The following is a 20237-nucleotide window of genomic DNA, read 5'->3' on the forward strand; positions in this document are numbered from 1 at the left end:
CAACATTAATTACATTTGTTGTTTGATTTATAAAAAAATCTGTTTCTGAAGTCCTTCCAATACTTTTAGACGCTTATAACAATGTTGCTCCGTCATGTCCTTATTGTCGGTTGTGGATTTAATTTTTTTTACTAATCTCCTAGAACGTCAACAACCTGCCCGTGGGCAATAAGTATTATTATATGACATGTAGAAGATCACTTCAGAAAATGATCTGCTGTACAACTTATAATTCAAATCTTATTCTAGATACTATTCTACCTTATTCTAAAAACTATTCTTGCTTATTCTAGAGATTATTAAATCTCACTCTATGTATCTATTAATCATTTCGTATGGTAGTTTGCGTTTGAGTCTACTCACTTCACTACCGTCGCGCACATTTAACTGTTTGACGAGTGTTTTGGGATGCACTAATAGTTATTTCAGAGTACTTACGCACTAACAGTCCGAATTACACTCGTTAAAGATTCTATGGGAATATCGCGCTGAATCGATCGAAATTCATGATTATGCAATTTTACTGAGGGACATGTTCTTCTACAAAGGGTGAATATCAGATGGGTAGATTTTGTCTCATTTGCTTTGATACGTCGCGTTATCAATCACAATTCGACTTTATTAAGATGAAGTTGGAGGTTTCTTGTGGATAATGTTGGATCCTCGTGTGATGATAAATCTGCTGTATCGTCAGCATATGTTGCAACAGTAGTGTTTCTTGAGGTCGATAGGTCAGCAGTATAAAATAGATATAACAATGGGCCAAGAACACTACCCTACGGAACACCCGAATAGATTGGGTGTAGATCAGTGTATTCGTCACCCTGTTTGACAATAAAATGTCTCTCTGTGAGATACGATTTCAGCAGTTGAAAGTGCGTATAGGACAAAAGCTTTTTCAACTTAACATACAGTCCAGTATGCCACACCTTGTTGAAGGCCAGAGAAATGCCGCGGAGCAATATATTTTATCATTAAATGTTTGTTAATTTGGTTGACTAATCTCTGTATTTGGTCTATTGTTCCGTGTTTATTACGGAAGCCAAATTGATGGCCTGGAATAATATTTCTCTCCTCTACCATTATTTTGAGTCTCTTAGTGTATAATTTTTCGAATAGTTTAGAGATCACGAGTAACAGGCTTATAGGATGATAAGAGGAGACGTCTTCTGATTTTTTCCCAGGAGATCATAACTTAAGACTTATAGAAGGGGAACCCTCAAAAATTTCCAGATAGCTTAGAGGTTGATGAATCAACTGTTTCCAAATGGTTACAATAATCGGAAAGATTCAAAACCAGATAAAATGGCTACCATACGAATTCACTTGAAAATGGCATTTCGAACCGTCTCAATATGCCGATTTCATTGCTTACCAGGCAAAAATGGGTTTGTATGGCGTACTGAGACTGGATATATAAAAAGTGGTTCTACAACGACAATCTCAAACGTAAAAAGTCACGGGCTAGTCTCAGAGAGAGTCATCCATATCGACATCAAAGCAAAATATCCATGCCAATAGTCTTGCTATGCATACGATAGAATTAGCAAAGTTTAGTGATTTGCGGGTTACTAAAACCGAATGGAACTGTTACTGCAAATATTTACTGAAGTCAGATTAAATCAAACGACGTATTGTTGCACAAAAAATCAGCAATAACGAGTAACAGACTGTTGCACAATTACATATCTATACTACCTACGACCCATGTAGCATAACTTGGTTAGAACAGTGCGAAAATCGCTCAATGAGACTAAACCAACGTCAATATTTCGACATGGTATCACCATTCGCCAGAAAGATTGGAAAAAATTATAGAAAATGTATATCACTACATAGTATAAAACAAAGTCGCCTTTTCTGTCCCTATATCCCTATGTGCGCTTAAATCTTTAAAACTACGCAACGGATTTTGATGCGGTTTTTTTCAATAGATAGAGTGATTCAAGAGGAAGGTTTATATGTATAATACATGCATAATATACTAAGGCAACATTGCTAATTTTAGAGGTTTCTAACGTGATGTCGTAAATTAACCTATTTTTTTAGGCTTATTTAGCAATTAGCAAAAACGCTGCCTAACCCTACGAGTTAGATCAAATTAATGTACTACAGTATTGTACACCATAAAAAGGTCTACAAAAAAGTCCGCGATGGTATATGTTTATCTTTTAGGGATAACCCACATTAACCATTTTTATTGTTTACTTTTTACGTGAGAAAATGGCTTATTTACGAAGCTATTTTAAGCAATACGGCATTAATCCTTATCGAATTAAGTACCTTAAATACAGTGTGCAATTAATATAGATCAATATGGTTCCTTACAGCATGTAAATTAAACAAATATTTTCGGAGATATTACAAATTTAAAATTTGCGTTTAAAAATGTGTAATGTAATAAGAATTGTATGAATTTAGATATTCCAAAGATAGCAGGAAATCTTCATAGTAAGTATAGGGGAAGAGGAATTGTTTTACTCCAAATTTAATGCGTGCAGGCCATGGACAGTAATGAATGAACCAAAAATACTGGATCGATTTTAATCATGTTTTCATTGAGTGACATAGGCATATATATTTTATGCCCGTGCAAAGTCGGAGCGGGCCGCTACGTTTTTATATACAACGTTCATATTTTTTCTGTAGTGTATTTAATTTAGTATCAGCATTGCACCCGTGCGAAGCCGGGGCGGGTCGCTAGTATTTATATATAATAGTATATATTTTCTTTAATCAATGCCCTCTAATGTGAAAAAATGATTAGAATACAATCAGACACCAAATAGCTAAACTTTAAATTAATTGTTAAGATTAGTTGTATGTAATGTTCTAACGCCGGTAGGAGCTTAATTAGGAAAAAAACAGGTAGCGATATTGTGGTGTAAATGTATCCGAGGTGAGAAACACAGGGGCCCATGGAACGTGTAAATTAATGAAAATTCACCACTGTTTGCGCTCAAGAGGTCGAGTTTATACCGTTTATATTTATTACGTTAAGATTGAAGGTCGACGACTATTACAAATTGTGTAGGCCATAAAGGAAGACATACTCTATGGTGGCTATGGTTATATGGTGTATAAAACAAAAATTATTCCAGTTTATTAAACTAGGAAACATCTCCATAGATACGGATGGCGAATATAAAAACGAAACTGTCTAAAGGTACTATAATGAAAAAAATCGAAACATTCTCTACAGAAAAATTCAATTTAGTTAGAACATAAAGTCCTTTAGCAGCTTTTGCTATTTTTAAGCGAAACGTTTAGTTTTCACTACTCAACATTACATCAACTTTTGAAACAATAAGCTAGTTTGATGATTTATTACACTCAAATCTTAATCAAACTGTAACAGGTCGATTGAAACCCTACCATAGTAAAACGCATATATTTGCCAAAATTAGTTTTTTTTATTCAACATAATTCCTTTCAAGGGTGATACACTGATTATAGCGAGCCTCCAAATTTGGGATACTATTTTTGTAGTACGATTTGCCCTTTGCTTTAAAATAGGCCTCAGTTTCGGCGATAGTCAGCATTCTTTTGAAATCTGAGAACAGGAAATAGCCGCTGGGGGCCAGATCTAGAGAATCCGGTAGATGAGAAAGCAATTCGAAGCCTAATTCATGGATTGTTGCCATCGTTTTCACTGACTTGTGACACGGTGCATTGTCTTGGTGAAGCAGCACTTCCTTTTTCTTCAAATTCGGCCTTTTTCGGCGATTTCGTCCTTCAAACGGCCCAATAGCGCTATGTAATAGTCGCTGTTGATGGTCCTTCCTTTTTCAAGGTAGTCAATGAAAATGATTCCATGCGCATCCCAAAATGCAGAAGCCATAACTTTAACAGCCGACTGTTGCGTTTTCCCACGCTTTGGAGCGGGTTCATCGTGTGCAACCCACTCGGATAACTGTCGATTGGACTTCGGAGTGAAATGATGGTTTCATCATTGTCACATATCATATTTCATATCAGATGAAATGATGGTTTCATCTATTGTCACATATTGACGCAAAAACTTGGGCATATTACGCTTGATCATCTTCAAACACTGGTCCGTAAACACATCAACTCGTCGTACCAATCCTTGATGGTTGATTTTCCTGGGGCAGTGTCCGGAAACTGGGGCACCAAGCCAAGTTTTTGCTTCATCTGCATTTCTTCCCTTCAAAAAGCAATATTTTATCAACACGCGAAATTCCTTTTTATCCATTTTTTTCTTTTTACTGTTGCTTCGCTCCAAAATGCTATAATTCACAAACTAATGATCCAACAGCTGTCAAATTTATACACGCAACATCTTTTGAGGGTGAGGGGCTAGGGCTAGGTTTAGGGCTAAGAAACAGATGGATTTAATTCTAGTCGCGCCATCTATGTGTTTTGTTAAAGTTAGTTAAATATATTTAGAACAAAAAATTGAATATTATTTTTAACTAGTTGTTCCCAAATGTTGCTTTTATATTTTTATTAACTTATGTAAGTGTTCACCTAATTGCTTTGAGCTCAAAGTTCGTCCCATACTAATTCGATAAGAGAGATGTTTGGTGATTAAGATGGCCATTTCATTATTTAAAAAATGTTCTCATTTCGTTTTTACTCTAGCAATCGCTAACAAAATTTTGTTTAGAATCATTGTCTTGTTGAAAAACCAAACTTCGGCCAATTAGATTCAATCCACAAAGTCGCATTTTTCTGAAGTATTTTCAACTGACTAATTAGTATTAATTACCTTCCCATAAATCCTAACCTAATATTCGTGTGTATTCTAAATAATTACACAAATAACTATACACATATACTCTATTCATAGTTATTTTGTACATACGTCATCTCTGGGTTTTTGTTCAGTTTGGCTTTAATATACAACAAAGTTCTAATCTAAATTATATAATTGAACAAAAATGTTATCAAATACAATTTATTTTAACATTGTAGTACATCTAAAATCTACAGTTAATATACAGCCACAATAGTTTATAGGTTGGAGTTATAACCTCTTATCACTATTGCTTTCAAGAATTTAGCATACGTAAGACAACCTTGGCGGGACAACTTTGACAGGCTCGTTCATTTACGCGTTCGAAGTAATCAGACAGCATTGTGTCTCTTTCTAACTAGAATAAAATAAGAAGGAAAATAGTGTCTGATTCTGAAATGAATTTATAAATTGCGGCAGGCAATACATTAAACATCTTGATGACGTATGTACAAAAATACTTTGAATAGACTATAAGTATTTCTCACTCAACAATATGATTTTCTACAGTTATCCTATATTAATTTTATATTTACCTTATTTAGTTCTTTCAGTTCTTATCACGTTTGTGTGGGTAATTATCAGCGTTGGATCATAAGCTCGCAACAAAATTCAATTTAATTGAATTTCTTTCAATACCAAATTCACTGTGTTAACAAATTGTTTATTTCTCGTCTATCGAACACTTATTAACGATTCCAAAACCTCTCAAACTTCTTTTTCTACCTGTCTGATGAAGTTTATACAAATCGAAGGTGTTATTGTAGATAGAGTTTCTTTCTACAATGCATTTTTTAAACTTATAAAAAAGTAAAGTACATAAATCGGTTTATAACATTCTTCTTGCTAATTATTATCATTAGATACAATTTTTCAGGCATATGACAACAATGTTAGTAAAGTTGATAATACACAAACATATTTTATAGACCAATTGGGTTACATGTTTGGATACAGTGGAGTCTGATCCATTCTGTCTCCATGTTTAAAGCTAATTTTAATAACTGAATACGCTCCACAGTGTCGATGACCACTTCAGTCATAATTTAGTTTTACCTCAGTAGTCTAGAAATTTGCCTGCTGAAATTGCTTGCAGAATATGCCCTTAATGGGATGTTTTCAATCTAAATTATTTTTGGAGATATAGCTGTTGACGCTAAATCTAAACCACGCATTTTTTTAAACCTACTTTTATCGAGACGATTGTATACACTCTTCTATCGTATCAAAGTAAAATTATTATATTATTATTATTTTATATTACTATTACGATAACTAAGACGTTGCCAAATTTGACTAATATACTTACAAAAGTTCATTATCACAACTCCAACTAACAAGGCTTCATTTAAACTACAGTACCAATTTCCAAAAATAAAATTCGGCCCAGAAATGTGGCAAATTGCTTTTCCCTCTTGCCAAGAAAGATGTAATTAACCAACTACCAAAGCTTATAACAAGAAACGCCGGATTAACGCTTTTACCACTTTCATCTTGTTGTTTTATGTCTTAATATTCAACAAGCCCCACGTCTGTTGCTGCCTCATCCCGAATAACCCTACCCGGAATAGCCTTAAAGTTGTATATATTTTTCGTTTAAATACATAAGGCTGTGTAATGATTCTATTAAATAGATATATTAATTTTTTTTAATATAATTTTAATTAATTAAAAAAAAAAGAAAAGATTAAAAAAGCCTAAAACATTCGATTCTATTAAAAGATCGTTAACAGAGTAAACGCAAACTTTTTTCTTTCTTTCTTTACAAACTTTTATCCCACACCTATGTCATTTTATCGAATATTTCTGCGAGGCAGTGAAGGACCAATAATATTCTTCTTATCGTTGTTTTATTTTAATTCATCCGATTGACAAAGTAGTAAAATTCTATTAACTATCTTCTACTACAAAATCATAAAGACATAAGTATAACCGTATACAAATATCACATTTTTGTTGTTACTTGTCATCTTCATTGTTCGTATCATATGTTCGATAATAATATAAAAATTGGTCTTAGTATATTATATATTTTAGTAATGTTCCATAACTTGTACACGCATTTTTAAGTATTGTCTGCTACTATTTTCTCTATTAAACAATAAATAATTATATTATCCCAACAAACGAATCATGTAAACAACAACACGTGACACTATGACACTTCTCACTGAAATGACAGCTAGAAATATCTGAAATTTGGAAACATTGGAATATGCTCAAAGAGTAACAGACAATACATGTTCATAGAGACCGTTTCTGTCGAAATAACTAAGTAGCAAGACGAGAAAAGGAAAGATGAAGACACTGACCTTGGCTGTCTGTCGTACCTTGTAAAAAGTCAAAAGGTATTTTGTTTGAATTTCTGCGAAAATTCATGACATAAGATATCTTTTTTCTATTGCTATTTTTAAACTTTGGTTACACATTTTCTCAAGTATTTTATAAAACTGAATCCAAGTCGTTCTACTTTTCTTTTCCACATCATAATGTAGAATATCATCCTACATACAGAAACAACGAACAATGTTTACTTGATCAATATTAAAACTTCACTATGGAGGAAAACAGTTGTTTTTTTTAATATTGACATTAACTGGCCGAAAAAAACTGATACGTAAAATTGATAGAATATTATTTAACCTAGTTTAAATATTTCTTTTGAAAACGAACAACCTGCTATTATTATTATTTTCACTCCATATTTCGACTTTCTCGTATACAATATAGAACAATGACAGACCAAAATCGAGATAACTGTAGTTTATTGGAAAATGCTTGTTGTCAAATTGGAACGATTATCCACTGAAAACTGGTAAAAATGGAACGGTCGTAAAGATCGCTTTTCCAACATATCCAATCGACAAGAGCGACGATCTTATTTTTGACATATCCTTTCTCTAATTACAAAGTAGACCGGAAATGGGGCGACAAAGCGATTGCATCTTGAAGCGTTAGATTGTTCGATAAGAGTGCGGAAATAAATCGGAAAATTCTGGTAACAATGAGTGTAATGGTTGTTTTGCTGTATAATAATGTTTTGCCTTGTAGAATATATACCACATTTTATTCAGGTGTGAAGATAGTCATAACTCAGGTGGAACTAAATCTGGTGAATAAGTTGAACAGATGATAAAATAATTCGTATTTCGAGTTGTGAAGGTGGATAAAATATTGTTTAATGAATTGTTACGTTAAATTATAATAATTGCAGAACCATAAATTTATTGTTATATATTTGAATCTTCATTATTAGTACTACTCTTTTTAGTAGTCTGTTTTGCTTTCCTTAATTGTTTGTGGTTTTTTTAAGTATTCTGTTGTCATAATATTTTTACTTTATATTTATTGTTAAATGGTCTTCAGAACCCAAAAAAGCCCATTACTATGTATAAATAAAGAACCCGTCGACTGATAGTTGTAATGGTACCTTCAAATAGTTTCATTACTTAGTATATATGTTGGCACAGTTATTAACTAATCTATAAAACATCTATTTGATATTGGACTGCTGATAGTTATCGTAAAATTGCCAATAATACTAAATTTTAGCAATGATTATCAATAATTATATCTAAAATTATTAATTTTCAGGCACAAATGATGCGCACTAGCATCTATTTGGTTTGCGCAGCAGTGGTAGTTGCCGTACGTAGCGAAGACAACCATCAACTAATGAACAGATACCTGGAGCCGGTTGATGTGTCCGTCGATCCCGAAACCGTAAACTATCTCCTACCCAAACTGGCGGCCAAATACAGACCGAACAGCGACTGGAAAGACGTCACGGACCCCAGATTATATGTCCTCACCGAGATGGAATCCAACGACGTAGAGAATCAGGTAGCAATCACTAAATTTATTTGGACGACCATAAAAACGGTCAATAATATGAATATGTTAATTATATTCTATGATATTAGGTCTGCGATTTGATTTTAAAGGATTTTTAAACGGTTACGTAGCTCAAAATGTGGTTATATCCGAAGAACCATTAATTCTTAACGCAACAGTGAATAATTCACACACCTATAGAAGACATAAGAATGCCACCACTTCTTAAACTAAACCTAGCAATCCTAATCTTCAAACAGCAGGTGTCACAGTTTCATAATAATCTGACGATAAAATAAAGAGACATAAAATGCAATTTGAAACACCTGAGGTCTGGCTAAGTGAGAATATTTATTGCATGGGAAAATTAAGTGGGTTTAATACTTTTATTACACGAGAAAATTAAAAAATTTAAATTGAGAAAATTTTTTTTGATATATATATTTTAAAGTCCCATTTTACCAACTAAGGGTTTATCTGGACTGGAGCTAGAGTTTAAGTCTACCGACTGGCGAGTGACCAACTTAGAAATCATCCCAGAAGACATCCGGTCTTACCCAGCCTGGTTACTGGCCTGACTGGAATCATTTTCCTTGTCGGATTTTACACTCTTGCCTAGGACAATCACAAATATTATACAATCACAAACATAAATTTACGACCATGCCCCGGCAGGATTCGAACCCGCGAATATCGCAACAATAGGTGGACCGTCGTGTCGCCTTTACCACTCTGCCAACCGAGCCGGCTAGAGAGTTTCACTAGGAGGTTTCATTAAACATTTTTTTTTGGTTTTAGTAAAACAGCTCTTGTTATTTCCATGTAATAACAAAATAGTATCGCATATTGATTAAATATTGCTTTTTATTGAGAAAAAATATATTTAATGGCTTGATAAGTTGTTCGAACTTTGTTCTATCGACAACAACGAATAAAGGATGGTTCTGTATAGTGTTTGGCTACCTTAATAAAAGTAATACCATTTAAAATGAATATTTCATGACATTAATGAACTAATTGAGGAAAAATTTTAAAAAATGTCCTCCCTTACCATTTCGCTAGAACAATAACGCTTCGAATGGTTTTGTCGCACACCGTATGGTCCGGATCTGGCCCGCAGTGGCTACTATTTGCAGACCTTAAAGGAATGCTTCAGAGAAGGAGGTTTTGATGAAACTCTTCACCAAATCTAGCCACAGTGGTTTCCAATATGTATATAACTGACTCTAACCAATACCAAACTTAGTTGAAGATATAGGCTACACTTAAGAAAATATCTCAACAGGTTTTTCTATCTTCACTCAGTGACAGTCCAATGAAAATTGGTTGTAAGATGGCAGATTCATGTTCCAAATCATAAGTGAAGCGTCTAAACATTTAATCGCAAAATTATATTCCTCTGTGATTTTACCTTACAAAACATACCATTCCTTTTATACTGTGAACGTTTTGTTTCAGTATCGATTTTGACTTTACCAGAAATCTCCTTTTTTTCATATACTTTTTTTATTTTTTATATAAACCGATTCTTTTACATATTTTTGACTATACAAGTACCGGCCTACCATAGTAAAACACATTTTTTTGGCAATTTTTTTTTATTCAACATAATTCACTCGATACTGATTATAGCCCACTAACTTCGACCCTCCAACTTTTTGATACATTTTTATAGTACTATTTGTACTTTGCTTCAAAATAGGCCTCAGTTTCGGCGATAACCTGTTCATTCGACGAAAATTTCTTCCCAACGAGCATTCTTTTGAGATCTGAGAACAGAAAATAGTCACTGTGCGCTAGATCTGGATAATACGGTGGATGAGGAAGCAATTCGAAGCCCAATTCATGGATTTTTGATATCATTTTCACTGACCTGTGACACGGTGCAATGTCTTGGTGAAGCAGCACTTTCTTTTTTTTCAAAAGCGGTCGTTTTTCGGCGATTTCGTCCTTAAAACGGTCCAATAACTATGGAATAGTCGCTGTTGATGGTCCTTCCTTTTTCAAGGTAGTCAATGAACATTATTCCATGCACATCCCAAAATACAGACGCCATAATCTTGTCTGCCCACTGTTGCGTTTTCCCACGCTTTGGAGCGGGTTCATCGTGTGCAGTCCACTCGGATGACTGTCGATTTGACTTCGGAGTGAAATGATGAAGCCATGCTTCATCCATTGTCACATATCGACGCAAAAACTCGGGTTTATTACGCTTGAATGATATGATGTACACGTTCAGTAGATATCTTTAGAGTGTCTGCTATTTCATTCAATTTCAATTTACGGTCATTCAAAATCATTTTGTGGATTTTTTTAATGTCTTCGTCGATAACGACTTCTTTTGAGTGACCACTGTGTTCACCGTTTTCGGTGCTCATTTCACCACGTCTAAACTTAGCATACCAATCCTTGATGGTTGATTTTCCTCGGGCAGTGTACGGAAACTCAGCATCAAACAAAGTTTTTGCTTCAACTGTATTTTTTCCCTTCAAAAAGCAATATTTTATCGACATGCAAAATTCCTTTTTATTCTGAAAAAGAGTAACAAAAATTTCTTCCCTCAAAATGCTATGATTCACAAACTAATGATCGGACAGCTGTCAAATTATACATCTTTTGAGGGTTAGGGCTAACTAAAAAAAACATATGGATTTAATTCTAATAGCGCCATCTATATGTCAGGCCGGGGACTTTTTAATTGACTTGTTAAACATTTTTATTCCATATTTATAATATATTAACAATCCTTTATAATTAAGTTCCTGACGTAATATCTTTCATTGATTATTAAAGAGCAATACTTTAATATTAATTTAAATATTTAAATTTTATATTAACCTTTTTAGGTATAAGCCATATGTATGTTATTCAAAGAATCTATTGCCTGTTAAAATATTGACACAAATAATCTATATACATAAAGTTATAATAAATTTAACATAAATTTAAAGGCAATAAAATGACACTGGAATAGACTATATATTTCATTAGAAACACAAGTAATCCCAATTTGATAAGTATAAATGTAAATGTCTCAATAATATTTTATAATTCATCTTTACACAATAAAACAGAAAAAACTTTTTACCAAAATATATTCCAACTTATAAAAGCATCGCTTTGGATGCGTAAAAGGCGGAGAGTTACTCGTATAAACCAAAATAAAAGTAAATTATACATGCTCGCTATTCCCAGTCGAAGAGAATAATTTACTAAAGCATATGTTGCATTCAAATGTTAAAACTACTTGTATATAGTTATTAATCTGTGGGAAAATTTCCCCAGGGCTTTCGAACGTTATCTCAAGATACCTATTCAAAGAAGAGAAAAACCTTCAATGACTGCCAGACTACATTTCATTTTACTTCCATTGCCTTGAACTATACCAGTTATAAAATAATAAACAAGCTCTTGCAAGATAGTAGAAAATAGTGAATAATAAAATACAAATTTTATATATAAACTGTGTGACCTCTATAAATATATTAGGTGTGGAAATATTATTATTGATAACAATATATGAGTAAGTACAACGTTTTTCTTTTGTTTGTTCTGTGTATGGTTCTATTTTTATTAGTAACACTAGTAGTTGTAGAAACAGTAGTAATAGTTCACTATTTTATTAATCTTTTGTTTAGAATTGTTGTATTGTTTAAAGCATGAATGATCATTTCACAAACTCACATATGATTGTTAATTACTGGCAAGATAGTAGAAAATAGTGAATAATAAAATACAAATTTTATATATAAACTGTGTGACCTCTATAAATATATTAGGTGTGGAAATATTATTATTGATAACAATATATGAGTAAGTACAACGTTTTTCTTTTGTTTGTTCTGTGTATGATTCTATTTTTATTAGTAACACTAGTAGTTGTAGAAACAGTAGTAATAGTTCACTATTTTATTAATCTTTTGTTTAGAATTGTTGTATTGTTTAAAGCATGAATGATCATTACACAAACTCACATATGATTGTTAATTACTGCCAAGTTAGTGCAGAAAGCACGTAGAACAAATAAAATGTACATAAACACACAGAACACAAAAACTCCTGTGAAATTTACACATATAATAACTAATAGGTAATAAATTATTATTGTTTTTATGCGGTAAAACTTTAAATTGAAATTTGATTTTTACGATATCATTACTTCCGATGAATATTTTGAAGTATGTTTTCACTCCAAAGTCGGGAATTCTGCTAATTTCACATTTAAACGACAAAAAGTTATAATTTACCGAAATTGAACAAAAAATTACAAAATGATAAATCTGACATATGTCAAAGGGCAAATAACCATATAAACTGAAAATCCACCATTACATCTATACATTAACAAACTATGCAACTAATAATACACAACCAACGCGGATATAAATACAAATCACAATGTTGTTTGTTTATATATGTATCATATACTTTATATGCTTTATTATTAAATTTATATAATATAATTGTTAATTCAATGTTCATTAAAAATATTGCAGCAACATACATAACCTCAATATATAATAAATCCAAATAAAAACAAAATTATATAACATATATTCTAATAATAATAATCTAATAATCTTAAATGTGATATGAAACTATAAATATAAACGGTATGATGATATGTCCAATTTTGATATCAATATATGAGAATTAATTATAAGAATAAATTCTAAATGCTTCATGACATAAAAAAGAAGATTTTATTCATTCCTAACGATAATTATATATTGTAATAGGCACCCAGTAATACATAACATATATATTATAGTAATATTTCTCTTATATAATATCTTAATATTAAAACTTTATAGTTAATGAATACATGTCCAGACATAGATCGCATCTTAATTATAAGAACATACTAAAGATCACTGTACAGTTGTACAATCCAGGGTTTATTTATAATTTTTGTTTTATGTTGATTTTATATTCCGTTTATCTCTATTTTTCTCGCAATTATTTCATATTTTCTCACCATATAAACCTTAATATCAAAATTATCCAAATCGGTCCGGCCATTCTCGAGTTTTAGCGAGGCTAACGAACAGCAATTATATATAGACAACATTAAAAATTAATGGATAATGGAGGCACGCCCTGACATAAAATCACCTTTTAGTTATAAGAACATATTAAAGTTCATTGTACAGTGGTACAATTCAGGAGGGTTTTTATAATTTTTGTTTTATATTGCTTTTTATTCCACTTTTATTTGTTTTCCTCTCAATTATTTCATATTTTCTCACCATATAAACCTTTCATGGACTTCCACAAATATTTCAATATAAAAATTATCTAAATCGGTCCGGCAATTCTCAAATTTTAGCGAAATTAACGAACAACAATTATATATAGATTATATTAAAAATTAATGGTTAATAAATGCATGTCCTGAAATAAAATCACCTTTTAGTTATAAGAACATATTAAAGTTCATTGTACAGTGGTACAATTCAGTAGGGCATTTATAATTTTTGTTTTATATTGCTTTTTATTCCACTTTTATTTGTTTTCCTCTCAATTATTTCATATTTTATCACCATATAAACTTTTCATGGACTTCCACAAATATTTCAATATAAAAATTATCTAAATCGGTCCGGCAATTCTCAAATTTTAGCGAGATTAACGAACAACAATTATATATAGATTATATTAAAAATTAATAGTTAATAAATGCATGTCCTGACATAAAAATCACCTTTTAGTTATAAGAATATATTAAAGTTCATTGTACATTGGAACAATTCAGGAGGGTATTTATAATTTTTGTTTTATATTGCTTTAATATGCCACTTTTGTACCATCCATTTCGTCCATCATAATAATCCATTAACACTTGGCGTCGGACAAAATGGCCCGCCTAAACTGAACGTCGTAATATTTAATACTCAACCGCAGGTTAAAAATCTGCATGGAAAACCTGTTCAAACTTTCCCTCACAGCCCAGTAATTTTCTATGTTTCGGTAAAAGATTGTTTTAATTAATTTTATTGTGAAAACGAGAACTTGGAACGAGAAAAATATGACAGCAGAAATAAATTTACTTGTCTTATTTAAAGTGACTTGTTTGATTCGTTCAGTTAGGTAATTAAATTTGTGTCAATATTTTAACTGGCTGTAATAAAAATGTTCAGTTAGACGATAAAGATGCGAATGTAAACGTTTCCGAAACTGGATGTATATTAATATAACTAAAAATATATTTTCGTTCGTTCAATATCTTTTGAAACAAATATGGTTAAAATATTGGCACAAAAAGTTATTTATTTAATCATTTGAATCCATTTGAAAATATAATTTAACTATTTTTAAAAAATGTTAAGCGTTATTTAACCAACTTGTTCATAAATAATATCTTATATTGATTGAAAAGTCCATTTATTATGGTAGGGTAGTAAAACACATTTTTTGGTAAAATTAGTTTTTTTTATTCAACATAATTCCTCGATCTCCAACTTTTCGATACTATTTTTGTAGTACGTTTTGTCCTTTGCTTCAAAATAGGCCTCAGTTTCGGCGATCACCTCTTCATTCGACGAAAATGTCTTCCGAGCGAGGATTCTTTTGAGATCTAAGAACAGGAAATAGTCGCTGTGGCAGATCTGGAGAATACGGTGCATGAGGAAGCAATTCGTGGCCCAAATCTTGGATTTTTCCATCATCTTTACTGACTTGTGATACGGTGTATTGTCTTGGTGAAGCAGCAATTTCTTTTTCTTCATATATGGCCGTTTTTGGCGATTTCGTCCTTCAAAGGGCCCAATAACGCTATATAATAGTCGTTGTTCATGGTCCTTCCTTTTTCAAGGTCATCAACGAAAATTATTTCATGCGCGTCCCAAAACACAGACGCCATAACCTTGCTAACCGACTGTTGCGTTTTCCCACGCTTTGGAGCGGGTTCATCGTGTGTCGATTGGACTTCGGAGTGAAATTATGCAGCCATGTTTGATCCATTGTCATATATCGACGCAAAAACTCAGGTTTATTACGGTTGATCATCTTCAAACACTGCTCCAAATCATCAACTCGTCGTTGTTTTCGATCAAAAGTGAGCTCGCGCGGCATCCACTTTGCACAAAGCTTTTTCATACCCAAATGGTGAATGATATAATGTACACGTTTAGTTGATATCCTTAGAGTGTCTGCTATTTTATTCAATTTCAATTTACGGTCATTCAAAATCATTTTGTGGATTTTTTTAATGTTTTCGTCGGTAACAACCTCTTTTGGGCGTCTACAGCGTTAACTGTTTTCGGTGCTCATTTCACCACGTCTAAACTTAGCATACTAATCCTTAATGGTTGATTTTCCTGGGACAGTGTCCAGAAACTCAACATTAAGCCAAGTTTTTGCTTCAACTGTATTATTTACCTTCAAAAAGCAATATTTTATCAACACGCGAAATTCCTTTTTATCTATTTTTTTCACTATAACAAATGTTGCTTCACTCAAAATGCTATAATTCACAAACTAACGATCCGACAACTGTCAAATTTATACACGCATCTTTTGAGGGTTAGGGCTAACTAAACAACACTTTGATTTAATTCTAGTAGCGCCATCTATGTGTCAGGCCGGGGACTTTTCAATTGACCTGTTACTTTTATATAAATTTTTTAAGATGACAACATAACACTAACTAACCTACACCAACATATCTATACTAGCATGGCGTTGTTTTTTTTTATTTACAGTCATCAAGACATCACTTAATAACATCCGCTTTATTTCTGCAATTTCAGATCGATGGAGCAAACAACCTACGAAGATCGCGAAACAAGAGAGACGAGACATGGGGCAGTACCCGTTTATCCGTATTGGCCCCACTGTTCGCCCTCAGGGACGCCTACAACAAGGAACTCCTCAATCACCAGAAAATCAAGAACCGAGCGATGATCAACAGGCTCACCAGCTCGTCGCCCTATTAGACTCTTCACCGACACCCAACTTAACCGAACAATCATTAAAATAAGTAACGTATTGCCAGTTTTAAGGACCCAGTAAAATGCCAAAGAAGACGACGAGGACGCGTGCCCGATTCGCAACCTTAAAACCGGACTCAATAGTGATATAAAGTATTATTGTATGATATTTTTATGATGTAAAGTTCACGTCTAGTCATATGCAAACTGTAAAACGACAGTATTATTGATATGCGTTTTAATTTAAAATAATAAATACCTATTTGGAATGATTATTTTATTGCTTTATTTGTTTTACGAATTTTCCTTCGCCCACCTACATAAACCAGGCGTACCGAAAAGTGTAAACAGATGTCGCTAGACTTGCAATGTTATGATTTGTCACATATGTCATTTTATTCTACTCATATCAAGCACCGAAGCATATAGTATATTGAAAGTTATTTTGTACATACGTCATCTAAATTTGCGACGCCAAAACGTCGCAATGTTGCCGCATTAACTCTGAGTTTTAGTTCAGTTTGGCTTTGACATATAACAAGATTCTAATCTAAATAAACTAACTTTTTTTTATAACATCTTTATTAGATACGCTTAGTACAATCTTAATTACAATTAATTTATTACTACTTTTCCTATGTACTTGGATTAATTAACAAGCAAGACGAGTGCGAGAAAATACATCAGTATGTATTCCTCAATTATAAAATTATAATTATTTATTAATTATTAACTTATAGCTATAGTTTACACTAATAGTACACACTAAATTTTTACACAAGTTCGTATGGTTTTGTTCGTTTCAATCTCCTGACATCTTGCGCGCTGTCCAGCAGTTGTATTGCTGCCACGTTAGTATGATTTAGTAATCTTCTTTCGTGTTTCAAGGCGAAATCTTGCATAACCTCGCAAATCCATTTGATTTCCAGGTCATCGTGCAGTTCTTCGTTGGTTACATAGCGATAGGCATTGGTAATCAATCGAAGAACCTTGTTTTGACAGCGCTGTATGACTAGTTGATTTCAATTTTTAGTACAACCCCAAATTTGCACCCCATAGGTCCAAATTGGCTTTATAATTGTATTATAGATCAACCTCCTTGATTTTAGATCAAGTTGAGAGTATCTTCCGACTAACCAGTATAGTTGTTTTATTTTGGTTCTAATGTGTTTTGCTTTTTGTCTAACGTGATGCAAATAAAATAACTGATTAAAAATATTATCAAATATAATTTATTTTAACATTATAGTGAAATCTAAAAACTACAGTTAATTATACAGTCACAATAGTTTATAGATTAGAGTTATAACCTCTTATTACTATTGCTTTCAAGAAATTTGCATACATCTGACAACCGGAAGACTTTGACAGGCTCATTCGTTTACCTGTTCGAACTAATCAGACAGCATTGTGTCTCATTTTAACTAGAATAAAATAAGAAGGAAAATATTGTCTGATTCTGAAACGAATTTACAAATTGCGACAGGCAACTCACTAATGATGTCAAATGATGATGAATGTCAAACATATTGATGACGTGTGTAGGAAGAAACGTTGAATAGACTATATGTTATATTTTGCGAAAGTCCGTCTATTTCATCAAGATTGCAAAGTAGTTTCGCCAATTTCTTTGCCAAATGTTTTAGTGGTATAGCATCCATAAAGTGCCTGAAAAATGAGGAAGATGTATAGAATCAAACGGCCAATACTTTAAATAAATAATTTTTTCCATATTCTTGAAATGTATGTGGTTCTTCTCTTCGAAAAAATGGTAATGTTTCTCCAATACACCTACTATTTTTAAAAGAGCTTGCATTTTAATTCTGTTATAGTATATAACACCACAAGGGCCGAAAGTTGAATTTCCGAAGGCCGAAGGCCCAGATTTCAACTTTTGGCCCGTGTGCTGTACACGATGTTTTTTCATAGCCGGTCGAAAGTCTGTTATTAAGTTAATGTTTTGCATGTTTTTGGTGCCTGCCCCCGACATCAATAGACTGCTTCGGCAATGTATCCGTATTTATTATCAATCGCGCTTCTGTATCAAAATTTCGTATAACATCTTCCTCGTCCATAGATTCATTGGATGATAACATATTGTTCATTATTTCTGGATTATTGAATCGAGTAACGACAAAACAATACTGATGATTATTTTTAAGGTTAGAGGTAGCAACGTTAATGACAGTGCTAAACAATTTGTTGTAGCGACAGAAAAAATAGTCCCTAGTTACGAGTATAAATACGCATAAGAAATTCTTTCCTCTCGCCATTATAGAGGGCGCGGGTGTACTTCTCACAGTGATTAAATGTTTAACTTTCTTTCCTGTTATTAGAAACGAAAGTACGTACTTGCGGCCGAGGAAGTAATGTTTTAATTAATGTACTATGGATGGTCAGCAACATCAATTTATACTACAGTGGATGAACAAAATAATATGACCACCTGACAAATACACAATGTTTATTTTTTTATAAAGTGGAGACTCAATAGTTTCCAACGGAATGTTGTTCCACTCTTGTACCAGAACATCCGTCAATTGCTTCAGTGATGTTAGAGATTTAAATCTACTTTTCACTCTAAAACTCCCGATGACGGTTCAATTCTGTTGAGGTCTGGCAATTATGCCGACCGGGGAAGGTATTTGATGATATTTTTAATGATAGTGGAATATTCGGTAATATAGATATTAAGGTTTCAACCAAACTTACATCGTTTGCATTATATCAACATCATAATCTTAAAGCATTTGACACAAAAATGTATAAAGAGATTACGAAAACACGTAAAAAACTAACTAATAAAAATAACACTAACTGTTCAAGACCATGGTACATTAATACGAAAGTAGAAAGAAGCATTCCGAGCTAAAGTATCGAATAATTACTTCCATAGGACGCAGATGCTTTCACTTGTCTAAGATGACGCATACTAAGAAATATCACAAAACTAAAATTATGCTCTTCAAAAGCCTGCTTTGATCTGATTTGCGAGTTTCAGCATTCCATCATTCTTGGCATAAAAAATATAATTAACCCCATTAGAAAGTAATTAATTCCATTAAGATGCAACCATCAATTCACAATACTTTATACAGTGCCCCGCCCCAAAAAGTCCTGGAGTCAAACTCTCAAAAAAACTAATCGTTATAATAAAAACGTTATTAATTAGTTCAAAAACTTAACATTTCTTGATACGTTTATTTCTCGAAAAAATGTATGACTAAACAAACTAGTCGGTGATTGGGAGCACTTATGCGTTTATTTTTAAGGTGTTTTTTGTTTCCACAATGTATAGTACGTATTAAGTTCCGTAACTGTATTTTGAGTCACTTTCCAAATATTTATAGGACAGTGGATTTAGGGATGTCTGTAGCGGTGAAAATAGATTATCGATATATCGGCAAACACAAAATATCGATACCAAACCAAAGCAAAAGTTCGATAGTCTCCTTCGAACACTTAATCTTAATATCGATATTTTACTTAACTCAACACTTGTAGTTGCCAAATTCGATACTGGATACTCGTTCGATATATGGCAAAAAATATCGGCATCCCTATCTGGGATTAACGATATTAAACTCTAATGATATAATCCATTCAATAAAACAATGAACTCACATATTGCAAGGTTGCCGCCTCAATTTTGAGTTTTAGTTCATTTTGGGTTTGACATATAACTAATATCATTTATTTTAACATTGTAGTAC

General features: G+C 32.6%; 1 protein-coding gene across 5 annotated transcripts in view; it reads left to right on the plus strand.

The window, feature by feature from the left end:
* The window catches only part of Dh44 (corticotropin-releasing diuretic hormone 44), a 124487-nt gene that overhangs the window by 103099 nt on the left and 1151 nt on the right, over window positions 1-20237 (plus strand). For 4 of the 5 annotated variants that reach the window (XM_076414703.1, XM_076414705.1, XM_076414704.1 and 1 more), the window contains one exon: window positions 8354-8602. In XM_076414703.1, the coding sequence (XP_076270818.1) occupies window positions 8360-8602 (243 nt within the window). In that variant the 5' untranslated portion in view covers window positions 8354-8359. Of the gene's footprint in view, window positions 1-8353; window positions 8603-16344; window positions 16668-20237 lie in introns of those variants that run through there. The other variant, XM_076414702.1, reaches the window with a different exon arrangement.

This window comes from Rhynchophorus ferrugineus, unplaced genomic scaffold, assembly GCF_030347505.1.
Source record: "Rhynchophorus ferrugineus isolate W39M unplaced genomic scaffold, kcgeb_rfMv2 rfM9, whole genome shotgun sequence".
NCBI lineage: Eukaryota > Metazoa > Arthropoda > Insecta > Coleoptera > Curculionidae > Rhynchophorus > Rhynchophorus ferrugineus.